The sequence below is a fragment of the Polypterus senegalus genome, chromosome 17, assembly GCF_016835505.1.
Source record: "Polypterus senegalus isolate Bchr_013 chromosome 17, ASM1683550v1, whole genome shotgun sequence".
In the NCBI taxonomy this organism is placed as follows: domain Eukaryota; kingdom Metazoa; phylum Chordata; class Cladistia; order Polypteriformes; family Polypteridae; genus Polypterus; species Polypterus senegalus.
This window is the reverse complement of record NC_053170.1, coordinates 78,994,195-79,017,473: the sequence shown is the minus strand read 5'-3', so window position 1 is coordinate 79,017,473 and position 23,279 is coordinate 78,994,195. Positions and strand designations below refer to the sequence as shown.

Genomic DNA, 23,279 nt, shown 5'->3' with positions numbered 1-23,279 from the left:
AGCTTTAATAACTGAATTTCAATGTTCCTTGTAGCGATTATTCATTTCTAAAGCTGAAAGTAATAGAATGAATATTTAAATAGATGGAAAAATAAACTCTAGGGTATAATCACTGTATGTGTCCACTAGTATGAGCTGGGAAAAAGAATGAGGACATTTAGTTTTAAATCTTTACTTTTGTGTATATTTGATATACTATGTACTATATTTGGGGAAATTGTCTTTTTGCAGGGAGCACGGTGGCACAGTGGGTAGCGCTGCTGCCTCGCAGTTAGGAGACCTGGGTTTGCTTCCCGGGTCCTCCCTGCGTGGTTTTCTCTGGGTACTCCGGTTTCCTCCCACAGTCCAAAGACATGCAAATTATGTGCATTGACGATTCTAAATTGTCCCTAGTGTGTGCTTAGTGTGTGTGGGCTGGCGCCCTGCCCGGGGTTTGTTTCCTGCCTTGTGCCCTGTGTTGGCTGGGATTGGCTCCAGCAGATCCCCGTGACCCTGTAGTTAGGATATAGCGGGTTGGATAATGGATGGATGGATGTCTTTTTGCATGACCTTTGAGTTTCAGATTGGTCCAAAGAAAAGTACAATTGACCAGAGAAAACCACTCAGAGTTAAAATGACAGCTAAAATGGTGACAAAGGAGCTAATATTCTGTTGGCAGCTCTCTGTAGGGTATGACTGAGACTCTACAAAGTAAATTGAGATGTATTTCTGCTATTTATTGCATATTTAGCATTTGATTTATATGACAGTCATTTTTGTAACATCGATATGAATGGCTCCACAAAGAAATATGTTCTAACTTGACATAACGCCAAAAGCGTACCAAACCGCAGACAAGCACAGTACACAAAGCCCTCTGTCTTGTCCCCTTCTGCACCCCTGGTTATAAACTTACAATGCTCCACAGTTTCAGAGCTTGACAGAAATTAGAAGATTGTCCCTCAGGCTAGTAAAAATAATTTACCACTTCAGTTTGTCCCTAAGTTCCTGTAATGACTTCACACAATGTGGTATTTCGAGTGATAGTTCACTTCTGGGGTGGCTCAGTGGTGCAGTGGTTAGCGCTGCTGCTTCTCACATTCAGTATTCTGGGACTGAGTCCGTGTGGCCTTTTTACTTTTTCCTTCTATCTGACCTCCACAAGCATGTGCAGGATCGGTTCATTGGCCAGTCAGAACTGGCTTGTGCTGGATTAGCACCGTGTCTGTCTCCTGCCATATGACTAGTTCTGCTGGGATGGACTTTGGCTCCTGCAACTCTTATTTGGTTTAAATGTGTTTAAACACGCTGTGTTTAATTCTGTAAATTGACTTCCACTCCAGGTGAAAACCTAGGATTCTGGGAAGCTTGTGAAGATTTAAAATATGGCGACCAGTCGAAAGTGAAGGAAAAAGCTGAAGAAGTGTACAAGTAAGCTCATTACTGATACTCTCTTACTTCCTTCCAGGATATCACGGCTTAGTGTACATAAAATCAATTACTAATACCAGCCGCAGTCGTGTTTCTTGTGTAACTGGGAGACCAACACTGCCCAGAGAAAAGTTGGGACACAAGTCGTGTTTGTGAATAGTCTTTCTTCTCACCTCCACTTGAACCGCTTACTCTTGCACCTTTCTTGAGCCTTCATTTCTGTCTCAAACTCTCTGGTCTCAGAGAAGCTGTCACTAAAGCCGAAGAAGTGATGCAACACGTGTTCCCATGATCCATTATTATTCAATGTCATTGATTGTTAAAGTGCCTTTTACAGCACGTTTTTCAGTAGATGACCCCAGAGCCCTGCACACAATCAAATCCAAACAGCATGCACCCTTTGTAAATCTAACGACAAAAGTCATAAAGCACAAAATAGGAAAACAAAACACGTAAGATGGAACGTGTAACGTCCTTAAGGTCAGAACTTGTGCAAAGTCCACTTAGGCAAGGCAACAACATTCTCTTCTCTTTGGTATTGAATGGCATATTGTCAACAGAATTTTTACAGACGTCATGTATTTCTGTGTCCTCCTGCAGAACCTTCCTTGCTCCAGGGGCGAGGCGGTGGATTAACATTGATGGGAAGACTATGGACATCACTGTGAAGGGCTTGCAGAACCCCCATCGCTATGTGCTTGATGCCGCCCAGACTCATATTTACATGCTAATGAAAAAGGTGAGTGCTTCCATTTAATTACCCATCAGGATTGGTACAAATGCTTGAGAAGTCTACCAGCACAAGTACCTGCCCGTTTTGACCCAAAATGTTTTTAGCTTATCAATGAGTGAGAATCAGAAATGCCAGGACTCAGCTTAGTGGACTGACTGACGCAGGGATACATGAAATGCATGCGTTATCTCAAACTTGCCAGTTATTTCTTGATAATATTGATGTTTTTAATATTTTTATTGATTGTTAATCCTAGAGGGGAAACTGTCTTTTTGCAAGATGTTTAGGGGTCTGAATACAGGGTTAGCCTTTTTATGGTTTCCCTGGAGCAATTGTCTGGTTAAGGCCCTTCTCAAGGGCCCAACAGAGTGGGAGCCCTTCTGACAGTAATGGGATTTGAACTGGCAACCTTCTAGATTATGGTAAATTTCAGGTGTTTTCAAACAATTTCAGTATATACCACAACACAACTTAGGTTCTTGCTTCCATGCAATCCTGGATTAAGTGGATTTAATACTCTAACACATGCAGGTTTTATTTAATCAATCAATCAACATTTATTTATATAGCACATTTTCATACAAAAAAATGTAGCTCAAGGTGCTTTACAAAATGAATAGAAAAATAGAAGACACAATAAAAAATAAACATAAGTCAACATTAATTAACATAGAATAAGTAAGGTCCGATGGCCAGGGTGGACAGAAAAAACAAACAAAAAAAAAAAAACCTCCAAATGCTGGAGAAAAAAAAATAAAATCTGTATTTAATAACTGAAAAATGTGTAGCATTAAAGAAAATTGACAAGTGGCTTTCTTTCACGAGAAGAGGATAACTCAAAAGTCAATTTGCTGGGTCCCCTCAACATTGTGCTATTCAAAAAAATCAATATACAATATTTTACACAAGATAATTTGTGTCACCACCATTAGTTAATGGATGCTTGCTCGTTACATCAGTCTTTTATGTGGCTCACCGTCCTTAGAGGGATGGCTCACTGTTACCGCACAAGTGGTAATTCACATGCAGGCTTGACCTCTTTAAAGACTCCCCTGCATCTGGTTCTGAAGCTGCTTATGTACATGATGCAATGCTGTTATATAGCCCCCCTTCAAAGTCACTGTCCCCAGCAACCACTTCCAATTCCTTGCAACGGTGCACAAACTCTTCAAAATGGCAAGGTGGTCTTTGGTTCCTCAGAGTTCAGGCAGCCAGTAACAAAGACATGGAAACGGTTGTCTTGACCGCTTTGTTGTCAGATGGTGCAACTGGATTTTGAGCGCTGAACTTTCAAATGGACTAGCAAGGGTGTTGAGTGCTGAGCTGAACTTCTGTGCAGTGATCTGTTCATTATATATAAGCACATGAATCTCCCTCTGTGTGTCCTCTGGCTGTTTTCCTTTACCAATGCTGCAACTGGTGTTCCATGCTTTGGAGATTCTGCCTTCTGTAAAGCCACTATATGATCAGTCTCATCGTTTGGCTGCACAATGGTGCTGTTGACCCTGCCACATACTGCTCACCGGATAATACTGGCAACTCAAGCTGCCCCACTTTTGCTCACTTATAGGAACCGAACGTTCTGCCAGCAACCACACTTCCAGGTAGATAGACCTTAGCAGATGGAGAAGTGAATGTGTAGCTGATGAGATTACAGTCTGTCAGCAGTCTTCATTCCTGTACTGATGTGCAAACAGCACTCCCGATCCCTGATCTCAACTTCAAAACTCTCCATCAGCTGCTCAGAAGAGCCCCGCAAGTTCATTTTGGTTCTCTGTAGCACTTGGTGTTTTACTAAATTGGGCTTTAGATCTTCTGTTCATCCCACTGCTAACACCAATGTAGCACTGCGCCACTGCATTGCTCATTGTCGTTGAGTGCCAATAGACTCCTACTCTACATCGCTCTTTTAGGTGGCTCACTGCTCTTAAAAGGACAGCTCTCTGTCCTGTCGTCACACTAGCCCCTATTCCTAATGTGACTTTGGCAGGCTTGCCATTTTTACAGGCTCCACTACAGCTGGCACTGAAGCTACTGACTTGCAGACGGAATACCAACTCAGAGTGTTGGCATGTTATCAGCCCTGTTGCAAAAGACGGACCAAATTAGCAAATTGCAGATTCACTTTTTAGAATGAAGTCCTCAAAATAGACAAAGCACCTTTTTCCATTGCTTCTGTGGATTGTTTTATTGGATCTTGTTTCTTGATGTTTTTCATGGGCTCACTTCTACTTCAGACCCTCTGTTGTCACACTTCTCCTCTTGTTCTACTTTTAGGTTAGATGCTGCTTTGAAAGGGAACTGCAAAAGGTTTTGACCTTAAAAGGATGCTCGTTAGACGATCAAAAACTCAAATGATGCCAAGAAGGTCAAAGTCAATACAAGATATAAGGGAGGGAGTTTATTATGCCAGAAATAATATATACTATATACTATATAACTATAGGAGGATGCCTGTAATAGGACACAGTGCAAAGAGAAAAATACAATAACAAATTTCCAGCCATTGGTGCTTCCTATGCAGTCATTACAATCTTTATCTCCTAGTAAGATGACTGGTCCACTTTCCTACCTTGATATTGTCCACCTGCTTGCTCCTACCCTCTCACTTTTGACTGGTTTCTTTTCCTCCTGCCAGACGTCTACTTCAATCCTCTCAACTTCAATCACACTTGCCTTTTAGACCCCAGTCAAGAATTAATTCCAGGAACAGGAGTGTCTTGGGATATTTCCTCCTAATGGCATCAGGTGTCCAAGCAGCTCTGGTCCCCAAATCTATTTTTAAAGAGCCAGCCCAACCCCAGGTCACCTGTGCATTTTATAAGGTAGCAGGCTCCTGCATAAGCTAAAGTGCCTCCCTGATGCCACCTAACTTCTTGATGGCTCTTAATATTTCCTTCCAATACTTTTTGCCAGAGGAGTAATCATCTCCTGTGCTACTAATATTACGCTGGGGCAGGGTGTTCCCTGAGACTGGCGGCCTTGTGTCAATGGCGATGTAAATATTTCTTACTCAAGTCATGTCAAGTGGCTTTATTGTCATACCATCCTTATACAGAACTGCAGCCTACAGTGACATGAAATAACGTTCTCCAAGACTGCAGTGCAACATATTCTTAAACATCAGACAAGTGCAAGACAGGTAAAGAACTCACCTATACTATAATAGATAAATAAATAATAAATAATAGGTAAGTAAATACATAGTAATAATTTGAAATAGATAGTACTAAATACATAATACATCAATTTCAAGTTCAAGTTGAGGAGCACACACTGGTACAGCACGTTGCTGCACCCCCTACACAACGAAACAACTCAGATCCCGGTTTGCAACCCCCCTGGCAGACATGCGGTCCAGTCCCACCCTCCGGAAATGACTCTCTATCTGCCGCAGTCAGGTGTTACGTGGGCACACCCTTGGCCTGGTCCAGCCACTCAGGTCCCCAACAATGAGGATCTTACGAGCTGAATCACCCTCGGGGAAACACGCCACAAAATACATCAAACAATAACAAAAGACATCAGCAGCGGTAGGTGCAACAATGTACTACATATACTGAAAGTAAACTACTAGGAAAAGATGTCAGGGCAGGGGGCAGCACAGAGTTCAGAGTCCAGACAGTCAAGAGGCAGAAGCTGTTGCAGAACTTGGCAGAATTGGTTCAGATGCTACAGTACCTTCTGCCAGATGGAAGTGGAACAAAGAGACCATGGGAGGGGTGGGAGTGGTCCTACACCATGCAGTGGGCTTTGCAGATGCAACACTTTATAAAGGTGTCTTTAATGGCGGACAGAGAAGTCCCACTGATCTTTTCTGCTGTGTGCACTATCTGTTGTATGAACTTACTGTCAGAGGTATTGCAGTTCCCAAACCAGACATTGATATAGCTGTTCAGAACACTCTTGATGTTGCCCCAGTAGAATGTGGTGAGAATGGGGTGAGGTAGGCTTGTCTTCTTCAGCCACCGAAGGAAGTGGTGATGCTGGTGTGCTTCTTGGCTATGGAGGTGGTATTAAGTGACCAAGTAAGATCGGCTGCCAGATGCACACCAAGGAATTTGGTGCTCTTGACCAATTCTACTGCTGGTAACTCAATGGTCAGTGGCATGAGGACAGCATGAGATTTCTTGATGTAAATAATCATCTCTTTTATCTTGTCTACATTAAGAGACAGATTGTTGCTCTTAAATCAGTCTGCATCTCAATTCTCTAAGTTGACTTATCTCCACTGCTGATGATCCCCACCACTGTTGTGTCGTCAACAAACTTAATGATGATATTAGAGCTATACGCAGTGAACGAAAGTGGGCTGAGTACACTGCCTTGGGGGGCGCCGGTGCTTAGTGTGATTGTACTGGAGACATTGTTTATGATGTGGACTATCTAGGGCCTCGCAGTCAGGAAGTCCGGAATCCAGTTGTGTAGGGAAGTGTTGTAGCTTAGCAGATTAGCAGACACTGCTTCCTTATGAGCTTCTGAGGGACGAGGGTATTAAAAGCTAAACTGAATCAATGAAAAGCATTCTGACATAGGTGTCTCTTTTGACCAGCTGGGACAAGGCCAAATGAAGAGGAGATGGTATGGCATCTTCAGTAGAATGGTTCAAGTGATAGGCAAACTGGAAAGGGTCATGTGATTTGTGGAAGTCTGAAGTCTTTCAGGTGGCCCAAGACTACTAACAGGTTATTCATACATTCCAGCTCCTTTTAAGCTTCAGTGCCAATTGAGTTCACCATTTTAGGGAGGAGCAGTGCTTGAAGTAGCACGAGTAGCAGATAGAGAAGCTAAAGTGTGGACTCCTCTTTGTAATACTTTTAGTAACTGCATATGGAGCAAACGTCAGCAATGGAAATAATTTCAGTAGCTAGAAGGGGTAGATAATTAAACACTTTCAAAAGGACTAGGCAGGAACGTAATCAGGCAGAAGGCAAAAATGATCATTGATACACAAGGCAGAAATATACCTGGAAACAAATTTGAAGATGATGGTAACAATACCCAAGGACTTCAGCAGGGCACTGAGGCTGAGACATTGAAGAACTCTTAAGTCTGCAACATAATTCAGTTCTGTAGGTCCTATTAAATATCTCTGACTCCTTGAGATCATCTGAAAGTTTGTATCTCTTCATATTTTGATGCAAATATCCCTCTGGGATAATATAGTCTACCTAAAGTCTATCTAAAAAAGTTAGGATTCTTCAATCGTTTTATCCTTTGAACACGGATTTGACACCCAGGTTGAACACTGTAGGAACTAGCCCTACACTGGGTTTCTTTCCCCTTAAATAGCACTGATTATAACTGGGACCACCATGATGTCAGGCTGACTGCTGTGATTGATGGCGCACAAGGGCTGGTGTCCTCACCAGAATGGGACAAGTTTCCTTACCTGGATGGGAAGACAGCCCTTTGGAGGCACAAAAAAGAAGGCAAGGATCATCCTGCCTCTGCTGGGAAAAAGGCAAAAGATGCCGTTGTGGCAGTGGGTACACTGGGTGGCAGGGTTGGACTGAGGAACAATACCCAGCTGAGAGGCCAGTGTGGTAGAGGTACAGAGGGAGGCAACTTAGCAGGGCTACTTGCACCCCCGACACACTAGATGGCAGACTACCTGGGCAACACTTCCTGTGTGGACAACCACAAGACATGTTGGGAACTGTAGTCCCATAGGGCTGCCATATCGAGTGCCGCAAATGATTGGTGCAGGGATCCATGATCCCTACTTTGTGGGGCTTCCACTTGACCCTGAAGTGCTTGGGCTATGCACTAGCACTGGAAATACTCCTGGGTCTAAGATAAAAGAAGCCACTCGACCTCATACAGGTGAGTTGGAGTCAGGTGGGAGAAGGAAAAGAGAGGAGAGAAGAGAAGATAACATGTGGGTTGGGTTCCTTTCAAAACCATTTGTAAGGTATTTGTACAAATAAACCTTAAATTTGGGAATCCAGGACTTGTGTCATGGTGGTTGTGTGGGAGGTTTGGAGTGCAGCAACACCCCCTGCTGGTCATACTGGGTTTGGGAAAACCTTTAATGCTGTTTTCCCCAGGTTTATAAATAAAACCTTAAGTTAGCTTTAAAGGGGATGTAAGTGAAAGAGACAGCTCAATGACTGACCAGATTAAAGGGCTGAGTGAGCCATTGTGTTCTGCCTGCCATGTTCTAAACCTGAAAGCACATGAGAAATGAAGGCACCCACTTCAGCATCTACCTTCTGCCCCCAAGGCCATTAATCAAGTCTGCACACTGCAGTTACAAAGTTTACCGTGTATGTGTGTGTGTTTGTGTGGGCATGAGCAATCGTGAAGTAGCATCTCTGAGTACTTTATATAGAAGGATTGGCTCTTTTTCCTTTGAGCAAACGTAAGAAAAATTCATCGGAAACAATGCTTCTTGTGGTTCCAAGAAAACAAGCGGAAATGTAACAGTTACCAACACCCTGCAAAATCACTTGACTTGCAGCGTGACTGCTGGCGGCGGTGGCTAAACAGCTTTGTTATGTCACTACAAGGGTGAACAAATGATGGCTGAGCCAAAACCACAAGTTTAGTGCAGCTTCATTCATTCTTAGATACCGTTGGTCCCTTAAAACAGGCTTCACGTTCTGAGTGAAGGCCTTTTTTTACGGGACATACCAAATATCTCGGTGCTCAGAAAGTAGGGGGTACCACCGAGCCCCCAAACCTCAGACACACAAGACCCAACACATCTCCGCATTCAAATGAAGTATTTTAAGTTCAAAAATAACAATTTACTATAGCCAATATACAGATCTAAATGCTCCGTTTCTCTGAGTTTCACTTGCTGCCTCCCAATTCTGACTCCTTGAGGTATGGCGGACCCAGGAGTACTTCTGGTGGCATGTTGTGGCTTGTTGGAGGCACTTCTGGGTCATACGGAAACTGTAGAGGTCCACTGTTGGCAGTGCCCACTATCATCACCCAAGGACCCCTACAGGGCTCTGCTTCTGAGCTACAGTTCCCATGCAGCCTTGCGGTGTCCAAACTGACACTACCACCTATTAATTTGGGGATGACTACCGGCCTCCAGCTCTCACCAATCCATTCCTTCTTCCGGTATCCCAGCCTGGATGGAAATTAAAAGGCGCTCTGAACTAGTAGTGCCCACAATCTGGCCATCCTTCCATTATGTCTTCCTGGCTGGGCAAGGAATCCTCCTTGATACTGGCTGAGATGTCCATCCATCCTTCTGGGCACTTACAATATATTCGTACATTTTTAAGAAAAAGAGTCCAATAGATTGTTGTGAGGATGCTGTTACTGTGACAGGAACAACAACTGTAAAGGAAGAACCAGTGCAAAGCTCACTTATAGGCAAGTTCGCATTCACTCGACCACAAGTCTATTCAGATGACGTCAAGAGACGTGAGAAGAAACTAAACTGTCAAAGAAAAACAGTTCAGTGAGTGACCAGGCTGGAACCCAAACCAGAGTCCAATAAGAAAGTACAGACTCAGCTACAAAAGGCACTGAATAGTAAGAAGGCAGCTCAGTTGGTTTCAGGGCTACCCGTGTGCTCAAAAGAAAGAAACTTTACACTGCTGCAATAGACAAAATAACTTCTAAATTCCTTTGAAAATTAAGGAACATCTCTGGATAGCAATCCTTGATTATCATATTGAAGTCTGAGATTTGCAATTAGATAGGAGTTTCAGTGGAAGCTGGCATTGGTTCAGTTAGTAAAGCCACCAAGCTGGCATCCAATGGCCGACCATTTCAGTCAAGAGAAGATGGGAGAATGGATTGATGGAAACAGAGGATAATAATATTTTATAGGTCTAAATTATAGTTCTTTCATTGTTTATGCTCCTGACTTCTCTGCCAGCATGATGGAGTCAATCTCTTCCATTAACAGTAGTCTATGTTGGGGGACATAAAAGTTCTATTGAACCTGGGCAAGATAATGCCTTTCTAGTCTTGGTTCATCTGCTACATTTCAAGGTAAAATACATTTCTGCCCGTACATCAGCAGCCACACTATCTAGTGCCACCACTTTCAGCCTGTGCCCAAGCAGTGCCTATGCCATCTTTGGTTTTCTCCTCCAATTTCGATTATTTTCTAGGTGTAGTCTCTATAGACCACTAGAGGCTGATCTGATCAGACCTATTTCTGATATCCCTCGAGTTTAGGGCAGCTTTTATGATTATTCATGGGAGGTCCTTAGTTTTTCATCAAGATACTAGTGGGTTTCTTGCATACTCCTCCTTCTCTCCTCATCTCTCTTCTCAGAATTGACACATGTCTTTTATGAGCCAATCTGAATTCCTGGAAATAGAGTTGTTCTGCTCTCTCCCGCAAAGTGCAATGTGCAGCTGTGAATTGGAGAGACGGTTAATTTGTTAACCGGGCTTTATTTCCGCTATCATAATAATGAAAACTTGAAAAAATGGATCAAGGTCATTTTGCTGAGTGCCTGTAGCAGGCAGGTACAGTGGTGTGAAAAACTATTTGCCCCCTTCCTGATTTCTTATTCTTTTGCATGTTTGTCACACAAAATGTTTCTGATCATCAAACACATTTAACCATTAGTCAAATATAACACAAGTAAACACAAAATGCAGTTTTAAATGATGGTTTTTATTATTTAGGGAGAAAACAAATCCAAACCTACATGGCCCTGTGTGAAAAAGTAATTGCCCCCTTGTTAAAAAATAACCTAACTGTGGTGTATCACACCCGAGTTCAATTTCCGTAGCCACCCCAGGCCTGATTACTGCCACACCTGTTTCAATCAAGAAATCACTTAAATAGGAGCTGCCTGACACAGAGAAGTAGACCAAAAGCACCTCAAAAGCTAGACATCATGCCAAGATCCAAAGAAATTCAGGAACAAATGAGAACAGAAGTCATTGAGATCTATCAGTCTGGTAAAGGTTATAAAGCCATTTCTAAAGCTTTGGGACTCCAGCGAACCACAGTGAGAGCCATTATCCACAAATGGCAAAAACATGGAACAGTGGTGAACCTTCCCAGGAGTGGCCGGCCGACCAAAATTACCCCAAGAGCGCAGAGCGACTCATCCAGAGGTCACAAAGACCCCAGGACAACGTCTAAAGAACTGCAGGCCTCACTTGCCTCAATTAAGGTCAGTGTTCACGACTCCACCATAAGAAAGAGACTGGGCAAAAACGGCCTGCATGGCAGATTTCCAAGACGCAAACCACTGTTAAGCAAAAGAACATTAGGGCTCGTCTCAATTTTGCTAAGAAACATCTCAATGATTGCCAAGACTTTTGGGAAAATACCTTGTGGACTGATGAGACAAAAGTTGAACTTTTGGAAGGCAAATGTCCGTTACATCTGGCGTAAAAGGAACACAGCATTTCAGAAAAGAACATCATACCAACAGTAAAATATGGTGGTGGTAGTGTGATGGTCTGGGGTTGTTTTGCTGCTTCAGGACCTGGAAGGCTTGCTGTGATAGATGGAACCATGAATTCTACTGTCTACCAAAAAATCCTGAAGGAGAATGTCCGCCATCTGTTTGTCAACTCAAGCTGAAGCGATCTTGGGTGCTGCAACAGGACAATGACCCAAAACACACCAGCAAATCCACCTCTGAATGGCTGAAGAAAAACAAAATGAAGACTTTGGAGTGGCCTAGTCAAAGTCCTGACCTGAATCCAATTGAGATGCTATGGCATGACCTTAAAAAGGCGGTTCATGCTAGAAAACCCTCAAATAAAGCTGAATTACAACAATTCTGCAAAGATGAGTGGGCCAAAATTCCTCCAGAGCTGTAAAGACTCATTGCAAGTTATCATAAGCGCTTGATTGCAGTTATTGCTGCTAAGGGTGGCCCAACCAGTTATTAGGTTCAGGGGGCAATTGCTTTTTCACACAGGGCCATGTAGGTTTGGATTTTTTCTCCTAAATAATAAAACCATCATTTAAAAACTGTATTTTGTGTTTACTTGTGTTATATTTGACTAATGGTTAAATGTGTTTGATGATCAGAAACATTTTGTGTGACAAACATGCAAAAGAATAAGAAATCAGGAAGGGGGCAAATAGTTTTTCACACCACTGTATATAAATTGATGCATGAAGGGCATTTGGCAATCGAGTACCAAAGAAGGAAGTTGCTATACATGCTGCCACCTCAAAGTTAAAACGGCCCAGAAGGAGTTTAATAATTTGTTAAAAAATATGTACAAATTATGTAGATGTAGAAGCATATTCATCACAATTAATTGTATTGATCTTTTATAGCAGTGACCCAATCTGTATTGCTCCATTGCTTTCAATTATAAGACTTCATGTTTACAAAGAGAGACATAACCTGGCAAATTCTGGGATTAGAAAGGCCATTAGAGTCGACGGATTTCTTTGTGCCCCTAGTAATGATTAAAAGGAAGAATTTTTATGGCCGTCTTATTTGTGCTTCATGAAATTCGAAACAGATTACATGTGTTTTGTAGACATGAGAACGTGTAAAGAGTATATGAGTAAACAAGACTAACCGTATAGCTTGTGAACCAAGAGTGGGAGAGGAGAAACAAAGAGGTGTTTATAGGGCCTGCTCTAACCGGTCACAGTGACTCGATCGCTTTACTCAGGACAAGTGGACGTGTGTTCAAGTATAGACGTTTTCTTAGCCCTCGTTCGAAAATGTGCAAAAGTGAGAGGTGAGTAAACATCAAGATTCTTGTGACTCTGAAGAAATCTGTGGCAGAAACTGTTAAATTACTGACGGAGGTTTATGGTGATGAGTGCATGTCTTGTGCGCGCGTTTTTGAATGGCTCATGTCGGTGCTCAAAGGAACCCATTTTTTCTCAGTAGAAATTGTGAAAGCAAAAATGACAGAGATCTTCAACAGCCTTTCAGAAAATGATCTGCAGAATTGCTTTGAATATTGGCAGAACTGTATCTAGCTCTGTATCAACTCGGAAGGGAGCTATTTTGAAGGTGATTGTAGTTAATTTCCTTAATTTGTTAAACAAAAAGAGTCACAGGCATGGGCTCCTTTTTTTGTGTCGGACCTCGTACAATGTGTTTTAGAGATTTGGATAAAGCAGATGACTGCGTCACTTGACATGTGTTGTGAGAGGTGCTGCAGGAATATCTTATGTGCTATTCAGTATCTTGCTTAAAATGCACGGACTGGAGAAACTGGTGGCAGGTGTTTTAGAAAGAAACGATTTAGCCTTTGCAGCGCAGGATTGTGCCGCTATTCACTACACACCTTTTAATGGGTTGTCTCCACATGTACATTCTCATACACAGTTAGAAAACAAATGTAGGAAAGGTAAGTGTGTGACGGACATGCTGTAACAAAGGGCCTAACTATTCCTGCAGCAGCCCCTTCAATTCCCATAGAGCCCTTCTGGAGTCCAAGGCACCGCAGCCACCCAGGTGAGGGAGGTAATGCCCTGAATATGCTCTCTCCCCTGGTTCTTCCATAATCTTTGCATCCCAGTCAGACAACAGTCCTGGCCTTCTGGGACAGTCCACATACATTAAAAACGGTAAAGACATTTCATTGGGAGGAGAGGGGGATTTACTTCCTGTATGTCTGTCTTAGATGGTCCTGTTAGGAGTGCATTGCAGTAATCTAGTCAGCTAAATATAAAAGCATGAAAGCCATATTTCAGGCATAAAGCTCAAATGCAAGTACACTGCTAATAGGCTGAGCTGCTGGTAACTCTCCTGGGGTACACCATAAGTAATCTGAAGCATCTTGATTATGGGGAATTGTTTTTTGGACTGAAATGGTAGGGGTCCAACATTCTACACCTTGAAGAAATGTGCACCTTTAGGGATATCAACGAGGCATCTGGATTATTCCATAAATGCTCTCATCCTTCAACAGGATCAACCAGATACAAGCAGACTCAGGACGGTTGTCACTCCTGCCACCAAAGTTCACCCTGCAGTACTTCTGCATACACTCCTCTGCAGGGCTTCCCTGACCACTCGCCTCCTGCCAGCACCATTGGTGCCAACTCAGTTCTGCACACTCTTCTTGATTCTTTCTTCAGCTCCTATAAGAGCCGGTGCACTAAACGCTCTGTGGAGCGCTAATGAGGGATGACTAGGCCGACTGGTCTCATGAACATGCAGACCATTCCCGTTTTAAGTGCTCATCCACTCTCATGGAGCCTGAGCTGCACTATCCACACACATACCTGCACGTACGTACTCTGATCCGCCAGTCTTGCTAATCTCACAGCGGACCCCGAACATGTTTCACCAGAGGCAGACCCACTCAGGAAGGCAATAAAATTTCTTAGCAGATGTGCAGGAAGATCACTGCTGTAGTGCTCTCTTAAGTTGTATTGTGCCAACTTTCCTTCTTCCACCTCTGATTTTCTACAATGTGTATAACTGAAAAACATTAGATTTCTGCTATAAAATATAAAAGAAATGTATAAAAGAAGTATTTGGATATTAAATGTATCAGAGGTTCACCATTCACGTTCCTCTCAGGTATGTAATACCACCGTGGGCAGAGAGGGGGTGCTGCCTTTGCCTCCACATTACAGAGAAAGGCAACCCGATGCCGCCCTTCTGAGCCCAGGTCAATAAAAGCCCAACCACCTGGAAGGACGTGTCACGAGTAGACAAGAGAGCAGGAGAAACGGAGTTCATTCGAGCACACAGAAGAAGCCTTGATAGGCAACGAATTTCTGTTAGAACACCAGAGGGTGACATTTCTGTTTGCAGCTGCACCATCAAGCTCCAGACCTCGAGGGGGCGACTGTCCTGGTGGCCCTATAGGGACCCGGGGTTACTGCCAGGTGGACCCCAATACCAGGAAGACCCCAATACCAGGAAGACCCTAGACCTCAGCACTTCCGCCACACCCGGAAGTGCTGGGGGGAAGAGAAAACGGGGACACCCGGAGTGCTTTCAAGGAGACAGCCGGCACTTCCGCCACACTGGGGCGTGTCGGTGGGAGATTGCTGGGAACACACCTGGAGCACATCTGGGTGCTTATTTAAAGGGGCCGCCTCCCTGCAGAAGGGACAAGAGTCGGGTGGAACATTGGACAAGGTCTGGAGAAGGTAGGAGGGGGCCAAGAAGAGAAGAAGAGAGAGAAAAGGCATTTGGATTGGACAGGACTGAGGGGTATTGGGGATTGGTGAGCACAGAACTATAGAGAGAAATGAAAAATAAACGTGTGTTTGTGAGTGACATGAACGTGTCTACCTGTCTGTGTCCGGGGCAATGTTCACAATATATATATATATATATATATATATATATATATATATATATATATATATATATATATATATATATATTTTCACAAGAATGAAACATACTCAGATAAAGGTTTGGGGCAGCCACCCGTATAATCTGGTATCCTGGCTGCAAAATCGTTTTATAGAAATACAGAGCACTGAAGTGCATACAACCGAGTCCAAAGACTGAGGGAAAAGGGAAAAAGGGCAGGCTTTTAAAGGGAAGACAGGAAGTGAGGTCATAAGGATCAGGCATGTGTTCATCACTCATTGGATCAAGCCCGGACATGACATCAGAGGGGCCGAAGCTGGTAAGGTCTGTTTCCATTGGTTCGGTCCCGGAAGTGATGTCAAGAGAGCCAGGTGGAATCTCCCAGGAATGGTCTACAGGGAAGGGAGAAAAAGAGTCAGTGCACTCTGCCACATCCCGGCATGCCTCAGAACTGCCTTCACTCAAGCCCTTTAGCTGCCTCCCATGCGCACGTATGTGACAAGGCCCCCCCCTTAGCCCAGACCAGTCGGGTCGGGTGACCCTAACCGGTCGTGAACCCGAGAAAGAGCATCAGCGTTGGCATGGAGAGCACCCTGGCGATGAACAAACGAAAACTTATATGGCTGTAGGTCAAGAAACCACCGGGTGACCCGCGGATTCGACTCCTTGTGCAGTGCCATCCACTGTAGAGATGCATGGTCCGTGACAAGGGTGAATTCCTGACCCAACAGGTAGTACCTCAGCTGAGTAATCGCCCATTTAATCGCCAAAGCCTCCCTTTCCACCGCTGCATACCTGGTCTCCCGGTCCAACAGTTTCCAGCTCAGGAACATGATGGGGTGTTCCACACCATCGACACTTTGGCTCAGCACGGTGCCCAGGCCTGTGTCCGAAGCGTCCGTCTGGAGGATGAAAGGCAAAGAAAAGTTAGGTGCCATCAAAATAGGTGCGGATGTAAGGGCCTGTTTCAAGTCACTAAATGCAGCGCCTGTCTTCTCAGTCCATACCACAATGTTCGGGGCCCTCTTCTTTGTTAAATCAGTCAAGGGCGCCGCTCTCTCCGAGAACCGGGGTACAAACCGGCGGTAGTACCCGGCTAACCCGAGAAAGGCTTGGACCTGCTGCTTGGTTCGCGGACAGGGCCATTTCAAAATGGCATCAACTTTGGAGCACTGTGGCCTTACGGTACCCCAACCCACCAGGTAGCCTAAATATTTGGCCTCGCCCAAGAAGCATTTCTTGGGATTAATCTGGAGCCCGGCCTCACCAAGTGTCCGCAATACCGCTCGGACATGCTGTAGGTGTTCCCTCCACGTGCTGGAATAGATGACCACATCATCCAGGTAGGCAGCACTGTATGAGTTATGAGGCCGAAGCACTTTGTCCACCAGACGCTGGAAGGTTGCTGGAGCCCCATGTAACCCAAATGGAAGGACACGATACTGCCAGTGTCCGCTAGGGGTACTAAACGCATTTTTTTCCTTCGCGGAGTCCGTTAAAGTAACCTGCCAGTACCCTTTTGTCATGTCAAGTGTGGTCAAATATCGAGCCTGTCCAAGCCTTTCGAGGAGGTCGTCCACTCGTGGCATTGGATAGGCATCAATATAGGCCGATATATATATATATATAATTTTTAATGTAGGTAGATCATTTCTACCTGGTCATTTTAAAAGTAGCTCCCAAGCAAAGTGTGGGCACCCCTCTTCGAGATACTTCATTTTCCCCTGGGGACAAACAAAGATCTATCTATCTATCTATCTATCTATCTATCTATCTATCTATCTATCTATCTATCTATCTATCTATCTATCTATCGTGCCTTTCATATTCTATCTATCTATCTATTTATCTATCTATCTATCTATAGTGCCTTTCATATTCTATCTATCTATCTATCTATCTATCTATCTATCTATCTATCTATCTATCTATCTATCTATCTATCTATCAAAGAAATGTATACAATCTGTGAATTAGACAGCATTTTCTTGTGTGACTAAGAACATTCATGTCTATTAACCACAAAAAAATCCAGCCCTACTCCTTAAGCAATAATATTTTTATAGAATAAATTTTTTGCACTGACATGATTTTTTTTTTTGGTGTTACTGATAAACTCATAGCAATTAATAATTTGCATTTAAAAGTAGAAAGCAGCTCATGACCCTGTCACTAAGGTGTTTCCAACGAAGAAGCTTACATGAAGGATTACACTGTCTTAGTGTGAAGCTTACCACCAGGGCCTATTAATAAACCTGTCACTGCATGGTGTAATCTCCGATAAAAAGACTTCATGTCATTGCCAGTGTTCAGCTTGACCCCACAGTTTTTTTTTTGCACTAAAAACCCGTCTCACATGAATATGTGCTGCTGAAACTCATCAACTTGCATGGCTCCATTTTCAGCTGTCCTGTACTGATTAACATAGTTGCGTAGAATGTTTCCTAATCAAAACTGACATTTTGGTAAGGAGCTGGAATGATGCCATGATTTTGAATGTGGAGAAACTTCTTATGGTATTTGACTTGGGATTTAAATACATGTTTTGTGTATGTCTTCTTAGTGAAACGTTTTGTAGTCCTCAAATACTACTTCTGACACTTTGAGCCAGCAAATAATTGAACAGAAATGTGTCAGAAAATGTGACTGAGACTCTGAAATAACAACGGCAATAGCAACACACATGCAGAAGGCCTCACTGTGACTGTGATGACAAGTCTGAAGATTCTCTTAGTTTTTAATTTTCTTTCTTTTTTGTCATTCTGGTCATTTTGCCTATCTATCTATCTATCTATCTATCTATCTATCTATCTATCTATCTATCTATCTATCTATCTATCTATCTATCTATCTATCTATCTATCTATCTATCTATCTATCTATCTATCTATCTATCTATCTATCTATCTATCTATCGAGCTGCTGTAAAAAGCCAAGCTTCCACCTGGGGACAAGTAAAGTTTTGTCTATCTAAACTCATTCAAAAATGATAAGAAACACAGAAAAATGTAGCAGAATTTGTATTATAAAATGCTGACTTCAGAACATTACTGGGGTGCCATGGATCTCTGTCATGAATGTTGCATTTCTATAAAGTTTGCAGATGAGAAGACCCCTGATGCACAATTAACTCAGCGTTGTCAGAATGGGAAGGTTTCCCTGGGAAACCGATGCACTAACTAGAATATTTGATGAAATTGATGAAAATTGAGTACTCAAAGGGTAAAAACGCATTATTTCAGCTGCTATTTAGTTGCCATTTTATGCAATCGTAACTCATTCCCTACTAAATAATCATTGAGTAAGTAAGGGTAGAGCTATAAGCTACAAGCCCTGTGAGAAATGAGGAGGTCAAGGCTGCATTACATCCACTGGCTCTACTGGTTGAACCTCATGGTTTCGGCCACTAAAGGACACCAGAGCATGATTACAAATCTTGTAGCGTATATTTTTATTATTATTTTAAAATGTAATATCAAAAGATAAAATTGTCTCCAACAGGTCATATGTTTGGTTGAGATATGCATTTTCTATACAATTCTATATTTTATGGACTCTGTTTCTCTTAATTATATATCTTTCTTATGTAAGTGTGCATTATCTTTTTTTTTAATTTTATTGATTTTATTAAAATCAAATAGCATTCCATACAAATAACTCAAGTTTTACAAAAAAAAAGGTTTGAAACAAATCAACCCCCACCCCTGAGAAAGAGAGCTAGGCCAGCAGAGTAAAACTTAAATCTAGTAAAAATAAGTAAATAGATAAATTAATAAATGAATAAAGATAAATGGAGTAAAAGATGGGAGAGAACCTGCTTCCTCAATTCAAATGCTTATTCTAAAATGTTATTTATCAGGTCCTGCGCAGAGTTTTGCACAGATCCTGTAAGTGAGAATTTGATTTTTTCCAGTTTCCAATAACATAAAACACCAGTTACCTACCGACCTAAAAGAGTTGGGCTAGGATTCTTCCAGTTGAGCAAGATAAGTCTGCGTGCCAACAGTGTAGTGAAGGCAATCACAGTTTGCTTGTCCTTCTCCACCTTAAGCCCATCTGTGAGCCCACCAAACCCAGCTGATAGTGGTTTAGGAGGGATTGTGACACCCAGACTGTCTGAAAGGCACTTCAAGATTTGGGTCCAGAATGATGTTAATTTGGCGCACGCCCAGTGAGGCTGGAGCTCGATTGCAACGTTTGCAGATTGGATCTTGCCCTGGAAACATTTTGGACAATTTTAAATGATAAACATTGTTTGTTTTATCTTTTGCATACTAATTATTCATTATTATCACTATCTAAATTTAATTTGATTTTCTTTGCACTTTTTTGACATGTGGTAAAGCACTGTGAGCTTCAACATTTGTATGAAAATGCGCTATACAAATAATAGGTACAGTTTCAGTTACAGCGCCTTCCATTATGTTTGGGACAAAGACACATTTACTTCTTGATTTACCCCTCTGCTCCACAGTTTAAAATTACAAATTAAACAATTCCAACATAATTAAAGTGCACATTGCAGACATTCATTTAAGGGAATTTGCATACATTTTGGTCACACCATGTAGAAATGGCGATACTTCATATACACTTTTTATACTGCGACTTACTCCTACTGTTTGGCATCTGTAGTTTGCTTTGTTCAACATGCAGAAAAAAGATGTGCCAATGAAAGTCAAAGAAGCCAAAAATAAAACCACTGGAGACATCAGTAAAAACTTAGGATGGCATAAATCAACTTTCTAGAATACCATTAAGAAGAAAGAAATATTAAGTGCCCCACACATTATGGGGGCCACTGTATTATCTAGTAAAGTTCCCTCATGGCTCTGAGCGGGACCCACAATTGTAGGTAGATCTTGACAGGACTTCAAGGCTCTGACATCACACCAATCTTAACACATTCTGAATGTAGCCAGTTGCCTGCTTACACAGCTATTCTTGTACCTTTAGTTTGTAGGTAGCATTGACTAAAAGCGTCTGCTACAGAAGCATATGAAAATGTAAATAGCTCATCGCATCACTCCTGATCTCAGTGCCCCCTCTGCCACCCACAGCCCACACAAGATTCATAAGCATGGCTTAAGCTGACTGGACCATTAAGAGGTGTAGCAGTCTGTGCCAGAAGGGAAAGGTTAGACCCCACATTACGGCACACATTATGGATGGCGCTGTATTTAAAGGATAGAAGACTGCCAAACAGTGAACCTTAGTCAATTCAAACATTAGCAATGTTAACAAACTTCTCACAAACTTGAACCAAAAGTATGAAAGTTGGTCACATAAGCACAAGCCTAAGAACGCAAGCAAACAAGAGCAGAGACATTGTTGAAAAGTACACCAAAGCTAATGAGATTATCATGTGATAATCAAAAAGCCAGTTTGCCCTCATTGATGACGTATCGGAGACAAGAACCAAATTACATGGATGACTCTAAGTGGGCTTCTATTGGCAGCTTTGTACTGTTTGCCCACTTTGCTGTATTCTGCATTCTTTAAAAACACAATTGTCAGTCACAAGCTGCACAGATGCAGGCCACGTTGCCCAGGAAATGCCAAGTCTGTGGTCTCAACATGGCAGCTGTCTTTGAGAAACATGGAAAACGGTCAAATCTGGATAAAACAGAAGTTAACATTTATAATGTTCTGAAACAAGATAAAAAGAATTACAGAGACATCAAACGTGTCTCTAACAATGACTTATGTCAATTGTAGTGTATATTAAAATGACTTAGAGCTTACTGATGTTCTTTCTTCTTCTTCATTGCAGGATTCCTATGGACGTTATTTGAAGTCACCGATCTTCAAAGAAACTATGAACAAGGCTATTGTCCCAGAAGTAACCAAAGTAAAGTAAGTTGGCGTGAAATCCAAAGCATTGCCTGTTCAGTATCACTGTATGTCATTGGGTGGGCTGCCTCCATATTAGAGATTATTTATTTATTCATAGACAGTTGGTGGAGACCTAGTCGTAACCAAAAAGCTATAAATTTAGTTTCTACCTCAGTGTTCGTAGGTGATTTTTTTCCCTATGATTTTTATTAAATATATTTCATGTGGGGATATTGAATTAAGCTTTCCCACATTCAAAAAAGGTACAAGGTGTTGAAAACCTGCGGTCAGTGGTTAAAAAATGTGTGAAGAAGAGCTGTGAGGTTGATTTTCTTCAGGGATGTTGCTTGCTGGAGTTTTAGTTTTCCTTTCTTTTGTTGTCACGGACAGATATTGTTAGGATTCCTCCTGTGTTTTTAAACAGGTCTGTGTCTATATGGCTATTTTGTACACAATTTGTATTTTGTAAAGTTCCTAATTGCATTTACCTGTGAACTTGTTACAGTGCTTTGAGCCTCCACTCAGTGAAGAGCACTATATATAAACTGAATTGAACTGAGTCTACCAGGAAACCATTTACTGTGTGGTTATAAAGTGACTCCCTCAGATACCTACTAATCTTCTCGTCCTTTTTCTTGTTGTGAACAGTGAAAGCAAGTTCACCTTCAGCAAGCGCTCTTGGAAGTCCAGTCCCAGCCCGGTCATCTTGAGGCAGCAGGAGGAAGAGGCCAAAGCCAAGGCAGCAGCCAATGCACCCGTGGACATCACACAGGTCATGAGCAAGCTTGACCGTCGCAACCAGCTCAAGCAAGAGCCTGAGAAGAAAGCTTAGGGGGATAGAAAGAGAGAGAAGGGGTGGGAACTCGTGTTTCAGCAGGATCAATGGAGTTGTTCAGGGGTTCCAGTCGATAGCTGGCAATATCGAGTGTGAGATGGCTTTACTCATCTACCTCTGGAGTCACTTTGGAAAAGCAATGCTCCTTAGTTTTAGAGAGCTGCACATTTCTAGGAGTATAAAATGAGATCGGAGTTAGAGCCTAGGATAAGCATTACAGTACTCTTAAATATAATTGTGGAAATGGCCTGCTCCCCTCCGACATACTGAGGACATACTTGGTTGATGTCCCCTCTCTTGTACTTCCTTACCCCCACACTGACTCCCAAACATGTCATCTTATTTACTGGGCATGAGGATCAAAAGTTGCAATCTAAGTAGAGGGTTCACTAGGAGTCAGAACACACTATGGTGGTCATTCTTTTATTCCATAAGTAAATGAGCCCCATTGAAGACAACAGGGGTGCTATGGGTGCTTTCTGGTTTTATATTTACTGTGCATATAATACTGATATGGAGCACATGAATTGTGCTGATTTGTGTTGAGAATATTTTGCATTCTGTTTCTTTACTCTTTTTAACAAGGATAGAAGGCACCAGAGCCTCTCAAGGAGAGCAACAGATACAAATACCCAGTGTCTTTAGACAGGCTGCCAGGCTCTATTTAGATTCTTTTTCCATTTGATTATCTGTGGTTTGTGTTTATTTGTTTAAGATCTCATAAAGTTTGCAACTACAGTATACATACAACAGATATTTCACAATTCCCCCCTTTCTGATATCCTGCTTAAACAGAACAATTTAAGAACTGAAATCCAAAGCCATCAATTTTCTTCAGAACTCTTGACCAGGATGGCGTAAAATCTCCATTAATAGGCTGCTAATCCTCAAACCTGTAGCATCCCCAGGGTCAGCAAATGTGTTTTTGGAAGAAAAATATTTCCGAGCCTCAAGTCAAGCGAGTGACCGATATGGAAATTGTGCTTGACTGCATAATCACCTGCATTTCTCTGATTTTTATACAAATGCCCCACAGAAGACAAGTTCTCGTGAAGGCATAAAATATTATAACATCCTCACTGCAGTGTAGTCCAGTTCAGAGTCGGTAGGGGGGTCATGTTGGGGGTCCATTGAAAGCTCTTTTTAAAATGAATACTTGAGTGATTAATCCATGATGCAGCTAAAATAGAAATCGGCTGTTCACTGAGAAAAAGAAAAATTTGTTAAATTATTAAGAACACCTGTACACTTGTTTACTGCGGTG

At 42.3% G+C, this 23,279-nt stretch overlaps 1 protein-coding gene across 2 annotated transcripts in view; it reads left to right on the top strand.

Annotated features, from left to right (window-relative positions):
* Positions 1-23,279, top strand: part of rgs9a (regulator of G protein signaling 9a) — a 196,320-nt gene that overhangs the window by 155,856 nt on the left and 17,185 nt on the right. For both annotated transcript variants that reach the window (XM_039739815.1, XM_039739816.1), the window contains exons 14-17: positions 1,323-1,410; positions 2,011-2,149; positions 21,119-21,201; positions 21,829-21,952. In XM_039739815.1, coding sequence (XP_039595749.1) covers positions 1,323-1,410; positions 2,011-2,149; positions 21,119-21,201; positions 21,829-21,952 — 434 coding nt within the window. The remainder of the gene's footprint in view (positions 1-1,322; positions 1,411-2,010; positions 2,150-21,118; positions 21,202-21,828; positions 21,953-23,279) is intronic.